Consider the following 23,489-nt stretch of genomic DNA (forward strand, 5'->3'; position numbering starts at 1 on the left):
GTGGCCAGCACAAGACCAGGTTTTGTTATCTGAATGAAATATGGCACAACCCTCATAGCTTCAGCTTTACTGGGTTTCTTACCTCAGTGATTGTGGGACCTCGCCTTATGCAAACAAGTCGCTGTATAGCCGCAGAACTTGGACGGTACAAGATTTTCTTTTGTGACTGTGGAATTGTTTCTCAGCTATATCTACGAATGTTGTTTATTTCCGCATTTTGCCCATAGACCCTTATGTTGGTCGGTGATGAGCTGGAAAACCATTTGCAGCTGTAAGAATTGAGTTCAGTTCCAATAGCACCACAGCTTGGTTGTTTAAACACACAAGGATAAATAGTTTTAAAATGAGTGATACCTATTGATTTATTTTTGTACTGTTGTATATTAAACCCTAAGCTTAGCCAACCACAAAAATAAATTCCAGAAGAGTTTCTAATTTCTCATTGACGTTGTGAAGTGTGTTCGTGATCTCAAAGCTTACGTATAAAGTCGTGCTTTTGAAAATGACTTCCTGCTTTCATTAAGTAGCAGCTGTGGTCCCAGACAGCCACTCTTTCATTACAGAGAGAGATGACTGGTGGTGGTTTAACCTGAGGGCTACCATGCCTCAGGTGAGGTGAGAGGTTGAGACACAGATGGTAACTACAGCCAATGCAGGAACACACTGTAGACATCAAACTGCATTGCAAACCAGTCAACCAAGCTCACCAACCACCAACTTTCATTAAGGAGACTTTAGTTGAATGGGTCAAAATTGAATGAAATAGTTCTGCATGTCCTACACCTCCAATTGATAGGAAAAGAACAACTCACATTTACATAGTGTCATATTCTCGCGGACATTTCAGGACACTTTACAGAACAGTCATGATAGTCAAGTTGTACACAGCATGATCCCACACAAGGGTGAACAGGTTGTTTTTGGCAGTGCTTGTTGTGGGAGGAAGATACATGGACCCAACTGAAAAGTGGTCATGGGCAAAATGAGCATTTTTAACCACATTGCCAATATTATTGACCAACGATCCCCTGCAGATTGATGTATGTTATGACAGTGTCAGTAAATGATGCAGAAACAAAGTTAATGTATATGAAATAGTTTGTTTTATTTGTTGATGGAATTTTGATCCATGATCTTCAGCTTCTTATGTTGGAAGACCTCTGCCCTCCAGTGACCCCAGACCTCCACCCCCATCTAATTTATACTATTATACATTTTTTTTACACATTTATCTTTTTGAATGTAAACATCATTTAGGTTTAGCATCATAGATTAAAGTGATCTGCAAAAGAAGCAAGGGTGAAGTGAGGAAATTTTTTTGCACAGCAAGTAGTTAGGGTTGGAATGCACTGGAAAGGTGGTGGAGGCAGGTTCAATTGAGACATTCAAGAGGGTATAGAAGCAGAAATGTAAATAAGTGCAGGAGTGGGCCATTCGGCCCTTCAAGCAATGTGATTGTGGCTGATTGTGCAACATCGGTATCCCACTTCCACTTTCTCTCCATACCCCTTGATCCCTTTAGCCACAAGGCTCATGCACAGCTCTCTCTTGAATATTTCTAACAAACTGGCCCCAACAGGTTTCAGCGGGAGAGAATTCCACAGGTTCACAAACTCTAAGTTGAGAAATTCTTCCTCATATCAGTCCTGAATGGCTTACCCCTTATTCTTAGTCTGTCACCCATTGTTCTTGAATCCCCCAACATCAGGAACATTCTTGCCACATCCAGCCTGTCTGGTGCCATCAGAATTGTATATGTTTCTAAGAAATCTTCATCTCATTCTTTGAAATTCCAGCAAATATAAGCCTAGTGGTTCCAGTTTTTCTTCATATGTCAGTGGTGCTATTCGCTGGACTCCCAAGAGTGTCCTTCAGACTCGGAGACCAAAACTGCACATAATACTGAAGGTATGGCTTCATCAAGGCCATTTTTAACTGCAACAAGACATCCCTACTCAGATACTCAAACCCTCTCGCTATGAAGGCCAGCGTGCCGTTAGCTTTCCTCAATGCCTGCTGCACCTGGGTACCGACCGTCAGTGACTGTTCCACCATGACACCCAGGTCTCACTGCGTCTCACCTTTTCCTAAGCTGCCACCATTCAGATAATAATCTGCCTTCCTGTTTTTTTGTGACCAGAGTTTATAACCTCACATTTATCCTCATTATATTGCCACCAGCTTCGTGTCATCTGCAAATTTGGAGATAGGGCATTCAATTCCTTTATGTAATGTACATTGTGAATAGCTGGGATCCCAGCATTGAACCCTGCAGTAACCCAATCACCACTGCCTGCCTTCTGGATGATTAACTGAATAAAAATAAGGTACAAGGGTATGGAAGAAAATCAGGAGGTTGGCATGAGGTAATGATGCTCATTTAATGTGCCAATGAGTTATGGTGGACAGAATGACTATCGGAGAGATAGATTCACCAGGGGCTGTAGCAATAGACTATCAGCACTTCATTTTGTAAGATTATAGCCAGGGATTTTGTTACAGGTCTAGAACTTTATGAAGAACATGACATCTCAGCTGGCCTACATTGGAAACTCAAGATCAATCCCTGGAAACTGTAGTCACAGTTACCAGGTTATTAGGTTATATGCAAAGAACTATGCCAAATAACTCAACAGATACCATTTTAACACTGTGCAACCCACTGGTCAGATCACATTTATGTTTCTGTTCTCAGCTTTGATTCCTTCTACATTGCAAGTTAAATTCTTGGCCTTGGAAGAGATGAAGGGAAGAGCTATATGAAGAGTGTTTAGTTTGCAGCACCTCAGTTACTCATGCAGATGGCCTCAATGGTCTTCCTCTATTTACAATAGAGAAATGTAGACTTAGAGGTGACCTGATACAGGACTACACAATAGGGCCAGCATGTATTCTGGCAGATTAATTGAGACGTGAGACTGGGGAATACCAGAGAAAAATGTTTATATTGTGTGAACGTAACAATAGACTGTATGTTATGCAGTTGCCCTTTTCTCAGAGATGAGTGAGTTTGAGAAGTGCTCCGGAGTAATATTCTAATTGGACATGGGGTGGGAGCTGCCTGGGACCAAAAGATAAAGGCAGGCAGCTCCCATGTTAAGCTCTGTAGCTGTTTTACTGAGGACAGCAGGCAGCTGATCAGGAAGCCTCAGTGAGTAGAACATACACAGGGCCATTAACATTCCCTGTCACAAGAAGAACAGTTGGGTTCTCTGGGGAAGCTGATTGAAATGAACTTGTTGTTGATGATTACTCCCTATTGACTATGATCGTCCACCTAGGAAATTCCGTGTCACTGGTCCTGGGATTCTGTGGGTCCTAATATGGCTGATAAACCAGATCCGAGAGCCCCGTTTTCCAACCACACATTTGGCAGGTGTTTCCAGGGGTGGAAGTGTTCCTCAGATTTGAGATCACGGGCATTCCTTTCTCTAGATCCTTTTGCATACTTCCTCTTGCCAACAAATGTTCTCAATGAACTGTGTTCCTTCATAAGGAGCCTTCTCCAAGTCAGTTTCTTCGGAATAAGGGTCTCCCACGCATTGACATATATATTGCATTTCTGCAGGGAAGCCTCAGGGAGTCATTAAAATGCTTCTTTTGTCCTCCTCTCATTTCAGTGGCTTCCTCAAAGGAGACGAAGAAGATTTACTTTGGCTGTTGGAACTCAGAAGTGCATTAATGTGCACCAGATTGTTTGAGTTCAACAAAATCAGCATTAAAATAGCACTTTTGACAACAAGAGCCTGAGAAACATAAAGGAACTTAATGGGCTATTAATTGGAGATGATAGGGTTCCCTGCAAATACTTTGAAACATTTCAAACTTTCTCAGAGGTAATAAAATCCTAAAATGGTCCCTGGGATCATGATGTTGAAAAATGGGCCGATGCCAATTTGGAAAGTCAATCCACTAAGTTTAGAATCATTGAATTTTACAGCATGGAAGGAGGCTATTCAATCCGTTGTGTCTGTACTAGCTCCTGAAAGAGCTACCCAGCTAGCCCCATTCTCCAGCCCTATATCTGTAGCCCTCTAAATTTATCACTTTCAAATATATATCTAGCTCTCTTTTGAAACCTCCTATGTAATCTGCCTCCCCCAATCTCCCAGGCAGCACATTCCAAATCCTAACAACTCTCTTCGCAGGTCAATAGAGTGGTCAAGAAGGCATACGGCATGCTTTCCTTCATCGGATGGGGTATTGAGTACAAGAGTTGGCAGGTCATGTTACAGTTGTATAGGACTTTGGTTTGGCCACATTTAGAGCACTGCGTACGGTTCTGGTCGCTACATTACCAAAAGGAAGTGGATACTTTGGAGAAGGTGCAGAGGAGGTTCACCAGGATATTGCCTGGTATGGAGGCGCTAGCTGTGAAGAGAGGTTGAGTAGATTAGGATTATTTTCATTAGAAAGACGGAGATTGAGGGGGGACCTGATTGAGGTCTACAAAACCATGAGAGGTATAGACAGGGTGGATAGCAAAAAGCTTTTTCCCAGAGTGGGGGACTCAATTACTAGGGGTCATGAGTTCAAAGTGAGAGGAGGAAAGTTTAGGGAAGATATGCGTGGAAAGTTCTTTACACAGAGGGTGGTGGGTGCCTGGAACGCGTTGCCAACGGAGGTGGTAGATGCAGACACGATAGTATTTTTTGAGATATATCTGGACAGGTACATGGATGGGCAGGAAGCAATGTGATACAGGCCCTTAGAAAATAGATGACAGGTTTAGACAGAAGATCTCGATTGGCGCAGGCTTGGAAGGCCGAAGGGCCTGTTCCTGTGCTGTAATTTTCTTTGTTCTTTGTTCTCTGAGTAAAGAAACATCTCATCTCAATCTGAGCTCTCTTGCTGACAATCTTGAATTGTGACCCCTAGTTACTGACATATGAACTGGTGGAAACAGAATATCCTTCTTTATCCTGTCAGAATTGTTCATAGTTTTGAACGCATCAATAAAGTGAATCTTTTCATCATCTCTGCTTCAAGGAGAATAAGCCCAATTTCTGTAGTCTTTTCCTTGTATCTAAAATCTCCCATTCCCGGTAACATTCTAATAAATCTTCTTTGAACTCTCTCCAGGGCTTTAACATCCTTCCTTAAATGTGATGCTCAGAAGGCAATCATTGTAAAAGCTTTTCACTGTACTCCTGTATTGGAGTACAAGTGGCAATAAAGGGTATTCAATTCAAGACCAAACACAATACTGTAACGACGGCAAATTTAATACCTGTCCACAGTACTGTTCATTTATTTTTTACTGTTAAAAGAGTATGTTTACCAGTTTAATACCTAAACCACATGCTGACAGTGTTTATTATATCACTTTCTGAAGTCAATGAGTTCATGTGGAGCCACTGATTCGTTGAATACAGTGACAAACGTGTCTCTTTCCAACCTGTGCTGTTATTTTGCTCATTGTATGTTTTGTAATATAAGCGGGAAAACACCAGTAAAATCAGTCCACAATGGCTACCTAGGAGGTAAAGTTACCATAGTCCTAGAGGATGAGATGGCTACTCCCTCATTAGATACAGATAAACAGACAGAGAGAGAGAGTCCTCCAGACTGACAGTGGTGACACCTGCCTATCAATTGGTAGCTGGATTAGGATTCCTACTTGGAGAATAACTCTGGGGAATAGCCTTATGTGTGGCATCAGTTTTACACATTCCCAATGCTCAGAGAGAGGACAATGAGTTTTAACCTAATGGTCTCCATGCTACAGGTGAGGGAAGAGGTTAAGAAAGTGGGAACCTCATGGTGACCTCAACCAATGTGGGAATTGAACCCTCACTGCTGGCATCGCCCAGGGACTATGTTTCTGCAAAGGTGAGATGTTTTGCAGTGACTAATGTAGCTGCCACAGATTGGCTCTGAGAATCTGATTTCTGTTGTCCAAATGGAAATCTAATGTTTTACTTTAGCTCCCTCAGGCCACAGTGCAGCTATAACAATAACAGTCTGATTGACATTTCATTACAGTATCAAGGCATGGTTTGAGGTTCTGTTAAATGAAACATTAAACTGAGGTCCTGACTGCCCGATCAGATGGAGATAAAAGGTTGTGTAAAACTGTTTGGTGGAGAGTCAGGGAATTTTCCAAGTGTTCAGATAAGATGTTTGTTCTTTAATCAATCCCACCGAGTTGCATTAACTGGTTATTTATATCAATGTTGGTTATGCTGTGCCTAAAAGTGTAATTTCATTTCAACATTTATTATTCACTGCAAAACATATGGGATGTCCTAAACATCAAATAGCATTGCATAAATGTATTTCTTTTTCCAGTATCACAATCACTGAATCTAATGATAACACAGTGTGAAGCTGGATGAACACAGCAAGCCAGGCAGCATCAGAGGAGTAGGAAAGTTGACATTTCGGGTTGGGACCCTTAGAAGGGTCAACTTTCCTGCTCCTCTGATGCTGCCTGGCCTGCTGTGTTCATCCAGCTCCACATCTTGTTATCTCAGACTTCAGCATCGGCAGTTCCTACTATCTGTCAAAGAATCTAAAGCATACTTTAAGACAAAATACTTTGAAAGCAAATTAATTGGATCATTGCTTTAGTCACTTTAATCAACCTGTTTTGAACCTGGGAGAGAGGGAACTTGAGCTTTCTGATCCAGAGGTAAGGACACTACGCTGCGTCACAACAGCCTCTTAGATTGCTATCTCAGTCTTGGAAAAAATAGAAAATGAAAGTGGACCATTGTCCGAAGGCACATTATATTTTCATGCCAGTATCCTCAGACTGACAGTAGTGACACCTGCCTATCAAATGGTTACTGAATTAAGATTCCTTCTTGGAAAATAGACTTACGTGTGGCATCTGCTTTGCACATTTCCAATCCTCAAGGTAGACCCACTTGAGTCAATGCCTGTACAAGCTGCTTGATGTTTTGGTGCTGGAAGGTTACAGCATTGCCACTATTCCTGCACTATTGTTTTTCTATTATCGCTTGCAATTTCGTTGCAAAATCTAAAACGGCAGAATTCTACACTTCCATCTCCAATGCTGCTAATCCTGCAGTTCCATAAATACTGGAGAAACATTTTGTTTTGATCAGCCTTGACTGAAAGAATTCTCAAAACATTCTACAGCCTTTCTTTCAAACTGTCTGACAAGCCAATGTCTTTCAGTGTTAAATTCTCACAATAATGTTTAACTTCTATTTATTACTTCAAATTGTTGCATAGTTATTAGTGCACAAAGAAACTTTCAATGGCAGTATCAGAGACAGACTGCAATCATTTATGTTTGAGGGTAAATGCTGGGAGAATGTTTCCCCTTATGGGAGAGTCTAGGACCTGAAGGCATTGTCTCAGAATAAAAGGACACTAATTTAATACTGAGATGAGGAGGAATCTCTTCTCAGAGGATGGTGAGTCTTTGTGATTCCTTGCCACAGAGATAGAGCCGTGGGTGGGAGGGGGAAGAGTCCTTGTGCCTGAGATAGTCGGAGAAGCTAGGGTCATGGGAAAGGGGCAGGAAGGTAGATGTAAGGAATGTTGGATTTGCCATGATCCTACTGAATGGGAGAACAGGTTCAAGGGGCCAAATGGCTCAGACCTGTTTCTATTTCTTATGGTCTTATGACGACTGTGAAAATTTTCTAATTGCTGAGATTAGTGGGTTACACGGAAGGCAGGAGTGAATAATCAAAATACAGCAATCAATTGATAACCCTGAGTTCTGTTTGACTACACCTTGAAAATATTTTATGCAGAATGCTCCTTTGGAAGATTTTTATTATTCATTTATGACATATGGCCAGGCCAGCATTTACTGCCCATCCCTGAATACCCAGAGTCAACCACATTGCCGTGGGCCTGAAGTCACATGTAGGCCAGACCGGGTAAGGGTGGCAGATGTCTCGAGTTTATAACACAGCAGTGTGTTCAACGTGAGGCTTTTATTGAAAGGGAAGCTTAGGGTGTCTGCCAACAGGACGTATGCCTCATGGCAGAGGTAACATGACCACAGAAGACTAGTTTTTTTGCTATTCAAGAGTAGCTAATGTGCAGCATTGACATAAGCCTGTGCAGTGGCCTTCAGTCATTGTGTCTCTCCACACGAGGATTGCCTTCTGTACATTTGTGTGGGAGTTCTTTGTGATTCATTTGGCAATATTTGTTGCCAGCTCAGCCTTTGAGTTTGGCTGGGGATAGTGCAGAGATGATGTGTGTGATGTTGTAATTCCCAATTTTTCATAAAGCAACTGAATTCTTCACAGACAACACTGTTGGGAATGACAATATCGGCTGAAGTGTGTTGTGCATTCAGCAATCTCAGCAGTAGTCACTGCAGTTTGCTGGCCCACCTTCCAGTCAACAGAATAGTCGTCTCCTGGTGAAAGATAATTAGTTCCTACAAGTGTGTACAGAGCTCCCCCAGGCTTCATCCACACTCTGTCTGGGATGTAGATGTATCATCATTGGCTCTCCAGCTTACTGAGCTTTGTACCCATATACAAGCACTACACTGACTGCTTTGGGCCTTGATTTTGTTGCTCATTCTTGGTCAGAGGACAAGTCTCTTGCCGTCCTTAGACAATGCAATTCCTTGGTGGTTTGAACAGACACACTTTAGCACCCCTCCTCTGGGATAATTACTTGATTTCCTTTGTAAAATACATTATCCTGGGCTGTCAATTTATCTCTATACATCCAATATGCTATTAAAGTGATTGCTGAGTCCTTGATGTTCTCTTTTATCACTATGTCTTGCAACAGTTGGAGATTTGCATCTTGTTCCCTTGATTTGAGCATTATATTTTTCGCTCTACTGCGTTAATAACTTCCAAATGATGATTGGCTGCTTCACACTGAATCTGGAAAATTTCACTCTCCATTATGGCATCCTCCATTTTCTTCATCAGGATCACGTGACCACAGCAAGTGGGGACAGATTGTATTTCAACCCAACAGCAGATTTCCTTCCATGATGGACATGATGGGTTTTTAATGAGAATTGTCTCATGAGGACGGTCACTCTGAGGTTTTCCCCAGAGTAGGATCTGAACCCCTGAACATTAGCCTGGGGATCTGGATGTGCAGTCCAGTGATATTACCACTACACCACCACATTCTCCATTAGTAAATCCATCACGGACAGGTATAAAAGTGATTGCTGCCATGGGGCAGGTATTAAATGAATAAGTGATAATGGGAACTGCAGATGCTGGAGAATCCAAGATAATGAAATGTGAGGCTGGATGAACACAGCAGGCCCAGCAGCATCTCAGGAGCACAAAGGCTCCTCTGATGAAGGGTCTAGGCCCGAAACGTCAGCCTTTGTGCTCCTGAGATGCTGCTGGGCCTACTGTGTTCATCCAGCCTCACATTTCATTATATTAAATGAATAAGACCTGTCCTATTCAATGCTCCCTTACATGATGATGATGAGAGAGAAACTTTCTTTCACACGACAAGTTGCTTTTTTAAAAAATTCCTTTGTGGGAGGGGTTGTGTTGTTGGCCAGGCCAGCATTTATTGCCCAAAGGGCAGATAAGAATCAGCCACATTGCTGTGGGTCTGGAGTCACACAGAGGCCAGACTGGGGAACGACAGCAGTTTCCGTCCCTAAACAACATTGGTGAACCAGATGGGTTTCTTCTCACTGGAAATCATTTCATGGTCATCGTTAAATTCTTAATTCCAGTTTTTTTAAAAAAAATTGAATTCAAATTTCACTTTCTGCCATGGTGAGATTCCAACCCAGTCCCCAGAACATTACTCCAGATTAATCGTCTAGTGGTAACACCACTAGGACAATGCCTCCAGAGCTCCATACCTGATTAAGGCATGGAATACACTGCCTGGAAACTTTTCAGACAGGTTCCTCACAGGAGGGAAAGCTTCATTCAAACCATTCAGTTTACTGTACTGTGCATCTCCAAAAGTAAATCTGTCAGTACTTTTCTAGCTCAGACATCATTAATCATAGAATCCCTACGGTATGGAAATAAGCCATTGAGTCCATCAAATCCACACTGCCCCTCCATAGCGCATCCCATCCAGACCCAACCCCATTTCCATGCATGTCCCATGGCTAACCCTCCCAGCCTGCACTTCCCTGGACACAATAGGTGCAATGGGGCAATTTCCAATGGTCAAGTCACCCTAACCTGCACATCTTTGGACTTTGGGAGGAAACTGGGGCACCCAGCGAGAGCGTGCAAACCCGCACATAGACAGTCACCTGAAGCTGGAATTGAACCCAGGTCCCTGGTACTGTGAGCCACCATGCTGCTAAGTTTAACCTCAGTCTGTAACCCACTTAATTCAACGGTTAAAGGCTAGATAATCAACATAACATTTAGCTTAAAGCTACAGGCAGTTTTGAACTTTATAGATGGATCAATAAATAGGATATGTGAGATGATAGCAATGACAGCGTTGGCCCCCAGAAAATGGACATTTTGATGATTTTACGACAGCGACAGTCAATGCTGACTGAACTGTTACACACCCTAACAATATAGGAAAAGAGAAAATTAGTGGGAAAAAATTGTTAATTAAACTTTCCTGTTGAACAGTTGTTTATAACAAAATAAAATTCCTCTACGTCAAAGGAAAAACATGGTATAAGCAGACAAAACAAGTTTGTCTTGTTTTTCTTTCATGTATATAGTTAAGACTATGCCTGTGTCTCTTAAAACCAGATAATTACAAGTGGGTCTAATTCTCAGAATGGAAAAGTACAATCTTTTGTCTCACTGGCCGTGCCCTTGGGTTATTTTTTACATTAAAAAAAACTTGTTCAGCAGCTGTCAGGCAGGCTGCTGGCAAGAGTGTGCAGAAACTTTCAGGGAATTATAGTTTCTGGACCGCCAAATTGTTTCTGTGCCAGGCACACGTGCAGCCAAATTGTGCTTCTGCTCCCTGCTCAACCCACCCAAGACAAGACCAGAAAAGTCTCATTCTTCTCTGAGTGTGGGCAGGCTGTTAGCATTCCCACTTCTCCCAGTTTAGAAATTCACTCGATGTAGATCATCTTATTACCAACGGCATGAAAATAACTCTACAGTCGGAGCTGCTGTTGTTTGGGAGCATACTATATCCTCACTTTCAACAGAGGTGAAGCAGTTCCCTGTTTCGCGAATTCAAATCACCATTAGCACTGAATAGATTTGGGGAGTTTAGCAGAACAGAATTTCTATCTCTAGTGTCCATTTCCCTGGACCGACAGGCCTGGGTTCAAGTTCCACTGGCTCCAGAGGTGCGTAATAACATCTCTGAATGGGTTGATTAGAAAAATAGGTCAAGTAGACAAAGAAAAATATACGTGCTCTGATGTTGCCCTGGAGTTTTCACCATTATCATCTGTGGGGCTTTCCTTACTGTCACAAAGGGGTGATCATCTTCTCAGGCCACCTTTAGAAAGGCGTCATCCTTGGGATGTGGTGTCCTCTGCTACTGGATAAATCATACAACTTTGTCGTTCAGCAGTGCTTGGGGGAAAAAGCAGAAGATTGGCATGATGTGATGATGCTTGTTTGAAGAGCCCATGTGGGCACAATGAGCCAAACGGCTTCCCTTCTTTGGCTTAACACTTCTGTGATTCTGTGAGCTTGCACCTGCTCTCACAGATGGACGTAAAAGGTCCTATTGCACTCATTCACAGCAAAGCAGCTGAGGTCATCCCAGTGTCCAAGCCAATGTTTATTCCTGAGCCATCATCGCTTAAAAAAAACAAAACCTGATTGCTAAGACATTGCTGTTTGAGGGCCCTAGGTGCACTTCCTCCATTTACAAATGAATACTACTTCTGAATGTGTCAGCATTCCATCAAAATAATAGCACTGCCATGAAAGAATTCAATGCTTCCTTCTGCAGAATACAACTTACCCACAATGCCTGCCTAAAATATGTGAAGCAATTCTCACCGATTGGTCTTGTCTCTTCAAGGGTGGACCAGAAGTAAAAATCAGAGTGAATCTGGTCTGGTCGCTAGCAGGAACATCCTGGGGAAAGATAGCCAGATTACTTTACACCACAACAATGGCCTTAGTCCACTCTGTTGCAGAAAGATGCACCAACTCAGGGTGCTTAGCACACAATGACAGCTAAGCCTTAGCAAGTGTTAAGAATGTTTAAATCCACTGTCACTGCAGGTTCTGTCCTTTAGTGCCCTCACTCCATTCATTGTTGGACGAGTGGGAAGGAATCATGAGTAACCATGGCCTTCCCATTCCCAAAGGCCTTGGAAAAACACCAAGGAAGCGTCGGAAATTGTGTCGTTAGTTCTGGGAACAGCAGCAAATATTCACGAGGCCCACGATCCGGAGGGATAGTGGGATGCAGGCAGTATTAAAAAAGAACACATGTATCACAACTCAGCCACAGAGGCTCCTGGTTTTAGCCTCCTACAGGGCATCGGGGGTCATAAAGGTCGCAGAGGGAGTAAGACTATGAGCTAGATCGATATTGCTGCCCACTGTCACCAGGAGCCAACACAGAGTGCGGCATCACAGTGAAGTAGATAGGTGTAAAATAAAACAAAGAACTGCAGATTTTGGAGGTAGAGTCATCGTCAAAGTCATTGAATCATGGAAACAAACCCTTTGGTTCATCCAGTCCATGTTGACCATGTTCCCAAACTAAGGTAGTCCCATCTGCCAGCGTTTGGCCCATATCCCCCCAAATCTAAGATAATAAAATGTGAGGCTGGATGAACACAGCAGGCCCAGCAGCATCTCATTTCACTCACTGTGTAAAAATGTTGCCCCCATGCCCTGTTTAAAACTTTCTCCTCTCACCTTAAAATATGCCCCCTAGTTTTGAACTCACCCACTTTAGGGAAAAGACCTTTGCTGTTCATCTTACCCATGTACCTTAATGAGTTTATAAGCTTCCATTAGGTCACCCCTCAACATCCTATGCTCAAGTGAAAAGAGTCCCAGCCTATCCAGCCTACTTTTATAACCCTCCATTCCCGGCAACATCCTGGTAAATCTTTTCTGAACCTACATCAGTTTAATATTATCCTTCCTGTGACAGGGCAACCAGAGCTGCACACAGTACTCCAGAAGAAGCCTCACCAACATCCTGTGCAACCTTGACATGAATCCTGACTCCTATTCTCAAAGGTCTGAGCAATGAAGACATGCTTGCTAAATGCATTCTTAACCACCCTGTCTACCTGTGAAGGAAATTTCAAAGAATTGTGTACCTGAACCCCTACAACGCTCTGATTTACACACTACCCAGGACGTTACCATTAACTGTGTAAGTCCTGTCCTTGTTTCTTTTACCAAAATGCAAAATCTTACATTTATACAAGTTAAATTTGATCTGCCATTCCTCAGCCTATTAACCCAATTGATCAAGATCTTTTTGTAATCTACGATAACCTTCTTCGCTTTGCAGTATACCACCAATTTTAGTGTCATCTGCAAATCTACTAACCATGCCTTCTATATTCTCACCCAAATCATTTATATAAATGACAGGCAAAAGTGGATCAGTGCCAGCTGATACAGAACACTACTGGTAACAGGCCACCAATCCAAAAAACCATCACAGGACCCAAAACGTTAACTCTGCTTTCTCTCCACAGATGCTGCCAGACCAGCTGAGCTTTTTCAGCAATTTCCGTTTTTGTTTCGGATTTACAGCATCAGCAGTTCTTTTGCTTTTTTTTGTTTAGTGACGAACTCTCTGGGTTGGTTTGACTATAAACAAACAAACCCATCTCATTGAGGCCCCTATGGGTAAAAAAAAACTCATGACCCTTGGGCTCATCCTAACCTAGAAGCAGTACACCAAAGTCACCAATATTTATGCTCCAACCCCAGAAGCAACAGATGAGGAATTCTGTTCCATCCTTGCCCAGTCACTGACTCATGTCCCAAAGGGAGATGAGCTGACTCTCCAAAGATTTCAATGCCAGAGCTGGAACGGACATGAAGCTCCGGCAAAGGGGGTGATGGGTAGGTAAACACTAATGGAAACCATCAGTGGTAATTTTGACCATCTTCCAGACAAAAAGAGCAGACCATTTGTGGCACATACAGAGGGGTCTCCCTGCTCTCCATTGTAAGAAAGGACTTTGCAATAGTCCTCCTCAATCACCTCCCCCCAGTGCATGAATAGCGCCTTTTCGAGTCATATGCTGTTATGTTCTTCAAGGGGGACTGTAGACATGATCTCCACAGTAGGTCCAAGGGAAGTGTAGGGGGCAGAATCAACCTTTTATAAATAATCTTCTTTGACCTCACAGAGGTCTTTGCTTCTGTCAACTAGGAGGGACAATGGGGCATCTCCCTACTTTTGGTTGGTGGCAGAAATTAGTCTTTATTCTGTGCTGATTCTATGATGGTAGAGTCAACACTTCCTCAAGCCTCCACACAGCAACATTCCACACCATATTTCCCTATAGGATGAGTGGGAAGGCAAATCACCTCTTTGATGCACAACCAAGACCACTCCAATTGCTGTCATTAAGCTGCACAATACATATGGACACACACTCAGAAAACGCACTCCAAAGTACTGGGAGAATAGGCCTTAGATGAAACATCCAGTGGGCAGAAGTCCTCCAGTCGCCTGCTTCCACTGTACAACACTCTTCCACAATCACCAAAGTATGTGATAAGTCACGTGGCAATACCCATACCTTGGGAATCTCAGTTCAGCAAGGGCAGACATTAACAAAGTAGCTCAATATCACCTGCTTGTGCTTTTGATTGCCTGAAAAAAAAGAATGTTGTGTGACAAAGCCTTCAAACCCAACAACAAGCCAGTGGTCTACAGAGAAGAATGTTAGCAAATGTTCTGTACGCACCAGAGCTGTAGACAATATACAGCAGACATGCAAACCCACAGAGAAATATCACCAATGATTCGTCTGCAAAACCCTGCAAGTCAAATGGCAGAGCATATGCTCCAGCATTGGTGTTCTTTCTCAGGCCAACATCCCCTGGTTACTGTCAGTTAGCTAGGTCTGACCACAATGTTTGCATGTCTGACACAAGGCTGCTGAAGGAAGCTCTCCACTGTGAGCTTCATCCCGGCAAGTGGTTATCAGGGAGGCAGAGGAAATGCTTCAAGGATGTCATCAAGGCCTAGGTGAGCAAAAGTCAACATTTGGGCAGCACAGTAGCTCAGTGGTTAGCACTGCAGCCTCACAGCACCAGGGACCCAGGTTCGATTCCAGCCTCAGGCGACTGTCTGTGTGGAGTTTGCACATTCTCCCCGTGTCTGCGTGGGTTTCCTCCAGGTGCTCCGGTTTTCTCCCACAGTCCAAAGATGTGCAGGCTAGGTGGATTGGCCATGGGAAATTGCCCGTAGTGTTCAGGGGTGTGTGGGTTATAGGGGGGATGGGTCTGGGTGGGATTCTGCAAGGGGTGGTGTGGACTTGTTGGGCCAAAGGGCCTGTTTCCACACTGTAGGTAATCTAATCTCAATCTCCCCAGCTCACGGGAATCTCCAACCAGACACTATCCAAAGAAGAAACAAAAATAGAAATTGCTGGAAAAGCTCATCAGGTCTGCCAGCATCTGTGGAGAGAAATCAGAGTTGACGTTTCAGGTTGAGTGACCCTTCCTCAGAAGAGTTCTGAGGAAGGGTCACACAACTCAAAATGTCAGCTCTGGTTTCTCTCCACAGTTGCTGCCAGACCTGATGAGCTTTTCCAGCAAATTATGTTTCTGTTTCTGATTTACAACAGCCGCAGTTCTTTTGGTTTTTATTTAACATCCAAAAAAGCATCCGTGGAGGCGCCAACCATCTTGACCAGGCTCAAGTGGAATCTAAGAGCAAGCAATGGAAGGGACATGCACAAAACCCAAAACATTCCACTCAGTGTCTCTTCAAACACCACCTACCCCACTTGTGGACGCAACATTGAACAGTGTAGTCACCTCAGGACCACGAACTCCAGACAGGAAGAAGGTCATCCTCAATCTCAAGGGAATGCCTAAGAAGAGGAATGGGTAAACTGGAATGTAACGAATGCCATTGATTCCCATACTTTACCCTCATATTCCCACACATTCCCACATATACTATTCCCATACAATGCCCTCCCACATGTAAAGTTTCCCCATTGGGCATCGCAAAAGTAATTAAAGAGACACTCAAATGACAGTTCACCCCCATTATAGACCATTGCAGTCATACAGAAGTAGGAATTTAACATTGACTGTCCTGTGAAAATTTTCCAGAACCAGGAGTCACAGTCTAAGGATACAGGGTAGGCCATTTAGGATCAACACACAGAGAAATTTCTCTCCACCCCCACCCCCTCAGAGACTGGTAAGCCTGTGGAGTTCTCTGCAACAGAGAAGACCAAAACATTGAATATTCCATTAGCTGTAAGGCATTTTGGAACCTCATTGGCGCTTGGAAGACAATATTCTTTATTTGCACAGAGATTTACCTTTTAATGCATTTGCTGTTTAACAATTCAGACCAGTTTACTTCATGTGACCCTCACCTGATTAACATCATCGAGAGTCCCGCAATCCTTTTAACAGTTATAATCAGAGAACGTTAAAGGTCTGTTATTGGTGGATCTAAAAGTTCTATCTATATGTAGAAGTAAAGCAGGAAGCTCTCTGAAGGTATTGGCAACATTCCATTCTCCATCAATGCTGCAAACATTGGATTGACAAGGTCATTTATCTAATGGTTTTGAGACATTGTTGATACACAATTGTTGCTGCTTTTCCTGACCTAGCAACAGGTTTTATTTATGCAGTTACAGGATGTTAGGGTAAAGCTGTTTCCACACGTGAAAGGATCAAGAATGAGAGAGACTAGATTTAAAGCAATTGGCAAAATAAAAAGCAATGATGACATGAAGAAAATCTTTTTAATGCACTGAGTGATTGGGATCTGTGGTGTGCTGCTAGGAAATGTCATGGAGGCAGGTTCAAAGGAATTTTAACGTGAATCATTTCTTATGTAAAAAGTAAAAACATGCAGGGCCACTGAGACATGAAGGAATGGCAGTTAGTGAGTTGCATGTTTGGAGAGCTGTTGCAGTTACGATGGGCTGAATGGCCTCCTTTGATATTGTAGTTATTCTGTGACATTGTTTTCATTTGCAAAGTCAGCATTTATTGCCCACCCTTAATTGAAGTTGCAGCACTTAAAGAAGTAAAAAACTTTACGGCATATTTTCAGATATTTTGAATTGGTCCAAAAATGGTTTCAACTAGAGGGCTTAAGCAATTTTCAGGTTTATGGTAGAAGTGCAAGGAAATAGGGATAGTTGCTGTTTTAGGGAAGTGACCCAGACATGACAGATCGAACAGCCTCGTTCTGTGTTCCAAATGAATCTATAGATGAACAAAACTATGTTGGAAATCTGGAATAAAAAGCAAAAATTGGAGTTAGTAAACAAAGCCATTAGTTTCTGAAAAACCCAAAAGCTGAGGTTGATGCTAAAATGTTAAAAGATAACAACTTGCATTCAATATAGCACCCGTAACAATAATTTGTATTTATATAGCCACCTTTAATACAATGAAACATCCCTGATGCAGCATTAAAATGAACAACAGTGTCACTCATAGGAATATATTAGATTAGATTCCCTACAGTGTTGAAACAGGCCCTTCGGCCCAACAAGTCCACACCGTTCCTTGAAGCATCCCACCCAGACCCATCCCCCTATAACCCACACATCCCTGAACACTACGGGCAAATTAGCATGGCCAATCCACCTAGTCAGCACATTTTTGGACTGTGGGAGAAAACCCACGCAGACACGGGGAGAATGTGCAAACTCCACACAGACAGTCGCCTGAGGCTGGAATTGAACTCGGATCCTGGCGCTACAAGGCTTCAGTGCTAACCACTGAGCCACCGTGCTGCCAGGAGTGACCAAAAAGGTTAGTCAAACAGAGATAGTAGGAACTGCAGATGCTGGGGAATCTGAGGTAACAAGGTGTAGAGCTGGATGAACACAGCCGGCCAAACAGCATCAGAGGAGCAGGAAGGCTGACGTTTCGGAAGGGTCTAGGCCTGAAACGTCAACTTTCCCGTTCTTATGATGCTGCTTGGCCTGCTGTGTTCATCCAGCTTGTTAACTTAGTCAAACAGGTAGGTTTTAGGGCATGTGTTAAAAGTGGAGAGCTATAGATTAGAGAAGCTGAGGGAGGACCCTGTCTAGCGGGTAAATTCATGACCGCAGCTGGCTTCTTCTGACATCCTGCACTGTGCCAGTCAGTCTGTTCGATTGTGGAGATGGGCATGAACTCTGACGTCCTGGCAAGACTATGCATTGCGAATTCAGCATCTGCATTTGTTACTGAGGCTGCAAAGGAAGAAATATCCCACCTCTGGCACTGGATAATCAGCTAGACCAAAACGCACCATCACCAATGTAGACAAATAAAAATATGGAAAGTTGCGAACTGAATAGGAAGCCTGCTGGATTTTGCCCCATTGGGCAGTAACGTTGACAGCATTGCACGATACTGAAAGTGGAAATGACAGCACATCTTCAACTGTGCGTGGTGGAAGGACGTGCACGCAGCGGGGGGAAACAGAGAAAGCCATTTATGTTGCAAACCGGTCCCCCGTGATTGCAAAATGTAGGAGGGCACGCGCAATGAAAGGCAAAAGCACCGGTCGCGTCTTCCTTTCCAATGCTGTTTTTGCAGATAAACGAGTCCGCCGGCCGCTCCCCGCCCTGCGCGGGCGCGAGCATCCCAGTTGGCAGGCACGTGACCGCCAGGGGCGGGGCGGTGCCAGAGTGACAGGTCCGGCCGGCCAACCGGGAGCTGCGAAAGTTTTAAACCGTGGGGGCGGGGTCAGGATTCTAGCCAATGAGGGCAGGAGAAGGGGGCGGGACTCGGAGGGCTGGATGTTGGGGAGGGGAGAGAGAGTGTGGGGTCGGGGGGAGGGTGTTGGAACTCTCCCCGGGAGCCGGGAGCAGGCAGGGACAGGGAGAGGCTGGCAGGACAGTCCGGCTGTGAGGAGAGAGAGTGCGGGGAGGCAATGAGCAGGATCCCGCTGAGGATGGCCCTTTTGCTGTTTCAAGTCTTCCCTGTCAAACTGGCCGGCGTGGAAGCCCAGGTAAGCGAAAACAAAGCGTTGGCCTTTTAAATGTGTTTCCATTTAAAAAGAGAACACACACCAAAGAGAAACCCTTCGTTACATTGTAACCATTTCAGGCCTTTGCTACATCGCAGCTTGTTACATTTGTATTCCTCACGGGCATCAGTGCAGTCGATCATTAATACATTAATGAGATTTCTTGTATCGTTTTTATTTTGTATTATCTGAGTTTCCTTGAGTACTTTTATCACCTGGCTGGTGATAACATGCTTTAACTGAAGCTCGCATCATTTCAATTTTTAAGCTGTCAATTCTTTCCTCCCCCCAACCTATTTTTTTAAAAAAATTGTTCGTAAGTGTGGACTGTGCTTTTAAGTTTGCTTTCGTTTTTATGATATCTGTTTGGGGCAGTAGTATGCCTACCTTCCAGGTTCTCAGATGATCCAGGCTGTCACCCTACCCCTAGTGTCCTGTGTTTTGCCAGTGGGATGGGACAGTACACCTCTAAGGGGGCTGTGCTCTGGTCAGGTACTAAAGTGATGACCCTCCATGTCGGTTTTGGTAGCATTTGGAGGAAGATCTGGGCAGTCTTACCCAACCTCTTTCCTTCAGTGAACGTCGGAACTATTAAATGGAACAGTTGTCTCGCTTATGGGATCTTACTGTACACCAACTGACTGCTGCATTTTCCTCCAGCATATGATTGTGCTTCACAAAAATAAGACGTCATGTTAATATACTTGAGCTGATTTTTGAGGGGAGTCTGACAATGCAGGGGCAGTTTGGTACCTTGGACCTGTTCCACCATTTAATTAGATTGTAGCTAAATTGATTGTAACTTTGATTCTACTTTCCTTCCTGCTGCTGCTGACCCTTGATGTGAGCTGATAAGATGGAGAATAAGGTTTCAGAGAGTTTGCACGAGCCCAACGGATTGAGTCACCAGTTTTAGGTAAAGATGTGAAGTGGCCAATCCTGCCTATGCAGAGCACAGCATTATAGAGTTGTACAACATGGAAACTGTCCCTCCAGTCCAACTCATCCAAACTGATGAGATATTCTATGTTAATCTGGTCACATTTGCCAGCTGTCGCCCTATAGTCCAAAGCCCTGTAAACCCTTCCTATTGCTGTTCACATCCAGATGCCTTCTAAATGTTGTAATTGTACCAGCTTCTATCACCTTTCTGGCAGCTTGCTCCAGACATGTAACACCCTCTGTGAAAAAGTTGCCCCTTAAGTCCCTTTTAAATCTTTCCCTCTCACCTTAAAGCTATGCTCTCTAGTTTTGGACTCACCTTGCCTGGGAAAAAGACCTTGGCTAGTCATTGTATCCATACCCCTCAGGATTTTATAAACCTCTATGAAGTCACCCCTAAGCCTCTGCTCCAGTTTATAATTTCAGGATTGTACTTGGAGAATTTATAAAACAGTCACATTGAGGCATACCCTAAACTGAACGTTAACAATTGTGGAGATCAAAGATTATTTGAGCAGGAGAGATTTTAATGTTTATTTGCTTAGTTCTCCCTTCCTAATCAGTGATATGGCAAATGTAAACCAATGATGCTTCATGCAATTGGGCTAATTTCAATGGCTATAAGGATTAATGAATGATATTAGATGTCAATGACCACAGATCCTAGCTTATAATGGAGAATACTTAGATATCTTACTACAGTAGATACCTGAATAATGATACCTGCTCTTTACTAACATCATTTTTCATATCATCTGAGAAATCCAAAGACTTTGTTGTTTAATTATCACTTAAGCTACATGATAATGATGCAGCCCTGCAGTTGCCTGTGTTTGTAATACTTGTGTCACACCTGAATCACAATATGATTTTGTTGGGGGCCTTAAGGCTGTGTACAGTTGTTGAGATTGAATATTCATCCACAAAAACGTAAGATGATAATTCCCAAAACTGATTTCAGGAGCAGAGCATGGGATGGAGAGTAGAGTGGACAGCTCCGATTGGGGAAAAACTAGTACATGCAATGGGCTGAATGGCAGTCTTCTCTTATGATATTTTCAATGGCTGCTAATGTTATTGAAACATTGAACTGTGCAACAGTTGACTGGGAAATAGTGTGCTTGGAGATCTCTCTTAGACAATAACATTTTTGGATGACTGAATGTTTTGACATGTTGAGTTAAATGCTTGGGAAGGATATGGAACTTTTGGATTCATGATTGCAGAAGTACATCACTGTGGGTTTTGCTTGAGTTACTTTTGGATGTGTTGTTGACTAACTGGGGATTCGTTACAGTGATTAATTAGCAAAGCCCATTAACATTGTTTCATGAGGTTTCGAGGATGGTAGAAGATGAACTTGATGAACCTTTTGTCTTCTTTTGATCTATCAATTCATATGGGTGCTGTGCATAGGGGAATAATTACTGGGCACAATTGATTTGGGGTTTTCCAGGTTGTGGTATCTGTAATGATTGTAATGATGTCAGTAGGGTGGACCATCATAGAATAGAACACAAGTTCATGATTGTGGCTGTTAATCTGGTCCAAATCAGGGAGCCCTGGCTGAGAAATATAAACAGGAATTCGGAGATTCTGTTCATTCTTGTTGGCTCTGAGGAAGCTGGACTAGTATGAAGTAATGTGCCTATGGAAATAAAGAGCGATTTGGTGACAGGATACCAGCCTCACTGGAATTATTTCAGTGACGAGAGAAAATAATACGCTCATGAAAACCGTTTGCAACAGTTGTCCTTGAGTTGGGATAAGCATTTCCAGCATCATGCTGCTTGGGAAGCTTCATTCATTCGATCCTGCTGATTGATGACTGGGTATATTATGTGTCTTTTTTTTCTGGGAAAATGACTTTGGGGCAGATGAAAATTCTCTTGACAGCTTATGGACCCTCAGCTTTTTCATTTGTTGGGAGACTAACCTTTCCTGAGGCACCAGATACTAAAACCTTTCAAGTGTTGATGGATTTAGTCAAGGAACGGTACAACCTCAAACCTCCTCTAATTCTGATATGCTGTCGGTTTTACTTGGCAGTTAAAGAACCAGGGGATTCATTTTGGGATTTTTGACAAGGTTAAGATGACTACCAGAACTGTGTGACTTTTGGCTTAATGCTTAATGAGATGCTGTGAGATCATTTGGTATGTGGGATTAATGATGTAACCATGCAAAAGCACCTACTAGGTGAAATCCAACTAGACTTCAGACAGGCAGTTCAACTCGCTTTGTCATTGGCGAATGTGGCAAGTGTAGGGTATTCCAATGGAAGTGGATGCCCTCTCCAGGCTGACTAAGCTTGGGGGTACCACTTGAGTGAAGATAATCTCACTTGATATACTGTAATCAGAGGGACTCCAATTCGGCCTACAGCCAAACCCCCCCAAACAAAGCCAAGCCTAAATGAGGAACATTTTAATCAGGATCTGGGCCAGCAACCTGTTATAGTTGCTGCTGGTATGTGAACTCCACACCGAAAGAGCCCAACTAAGCCTGACTTGAGTAAGAGAACTCAGGCTGGCATCCAGGAGAGTGTGCACCCTGGAAAGCCCATCCATCTTGGAACAGTTAGATTGCTTAGCAACATTCAAATCAGAACCAATCGAAATAAAGGTCTGGTTAAATGGCCACCTGGGTCTATTGGTGGCCGATAGTGGTGCGGTCATTTTGTGATTGTGGAACTAAAATTCATTCTGGACTAAACCCTTAAACTTGTATAAGACCATAGCTAGACGGAGAACCTATACTGAGGGACCTTTACAGATTAAGCGTAGAACTTGAGTTCCTGTCTTGTATGAGAAGGAGCTGCCCAGTTAACACTGTTGTAAAATGCTCGGGCCCAAGCTAGATGGGGCAAAATTGCTTGAGAAAGATTCATGTGGATTGGTTCTCCGTTTTCTGACTAGAAAATGCCTGCCCGAGTGAAGCTTTAATTTAGTATCCAGGCATTTGTCGGGAAGATCTAGGGACTATCAAAGGAGACCAAGCCACATTGCAGGAAGCAGTTCCACGATTCTGCAAGGACTGCCCAGTGTCATTTACCTTGAGTGCAAAAGTAGAGACAGAAATCGGAAGGCTGGAACGCGAAGCAATCCCCAATCAGTACAGTTTGCGGAATGAGCAACACCAGTCAAACTGATTGTGAGGCCCGATGGGTCAGTTCACCTTTGTGGGGATTTCAAACAAAGACTAAACTGCTTGCAGCTGGAAAATACCCAATTCCTTGCATGAGCAAAGCTGGCACTTGGGGGAAGTTTTCCTTCATGAACCTGGCGGTGAGCCATGTGTACTTGCAATTGTAGTTAGATGAGGTTTCCTGGAAGAACACTACACTTAATATCATAAAGGTTTGTACCTATATATGAGGCTGTCATTTGGGGTATCAGCCTGTGCTGTTTTTTGTAGCGGATGATTTGAGGACATTTTACAAGGTCTACCCCAGGTGATCATTTATGTGGATGACGCACTAACAGGGAAAA

General features: G+C 43.3%; 1 protein-coding gene across 1 annotated transcript in view; it reads left to right on the forward strand.

Annotated features, from left to right (window-relative positions):
* Positions 1 to 18,831: 18,831 nt before the first annotated feature.
* The window catches only part of wbp1la (WW domain binding protein 1-like a), a 116,359-nt gene continuing 111,701 nt past the window's right edge, over positions 18,832 to 23,489 (forward strand). Inside the window, exon 1 of the mRNA XM_048551408.2 lies at positions 18,832 to 19,038. Within this exon, the coding sequence (XP_048407365.1) occupies positions 18,961 to 19,038 (78 nt within the window). The 5' untranslated portion in view covers positions 18,832 to 18,960. The remainder of the gene's footprint in view (positions 19,039 to 23,489) is intronic.

This window comes from Stegostoma tigrinum, chromosome 20 (assembly GCF_030684315.1).
Source record: "Stegostoma tigrinum isolate sSteTig4 chromosome 20, sSteTig4.hap1, whole genome shotgun sequence".
NCBI lineage: Eukaryota > Metazoa > Chordata > Chondrichthyes > Orectolobiformes > Stegostomatidae > Stegostoma > Stegostoma tigrinum.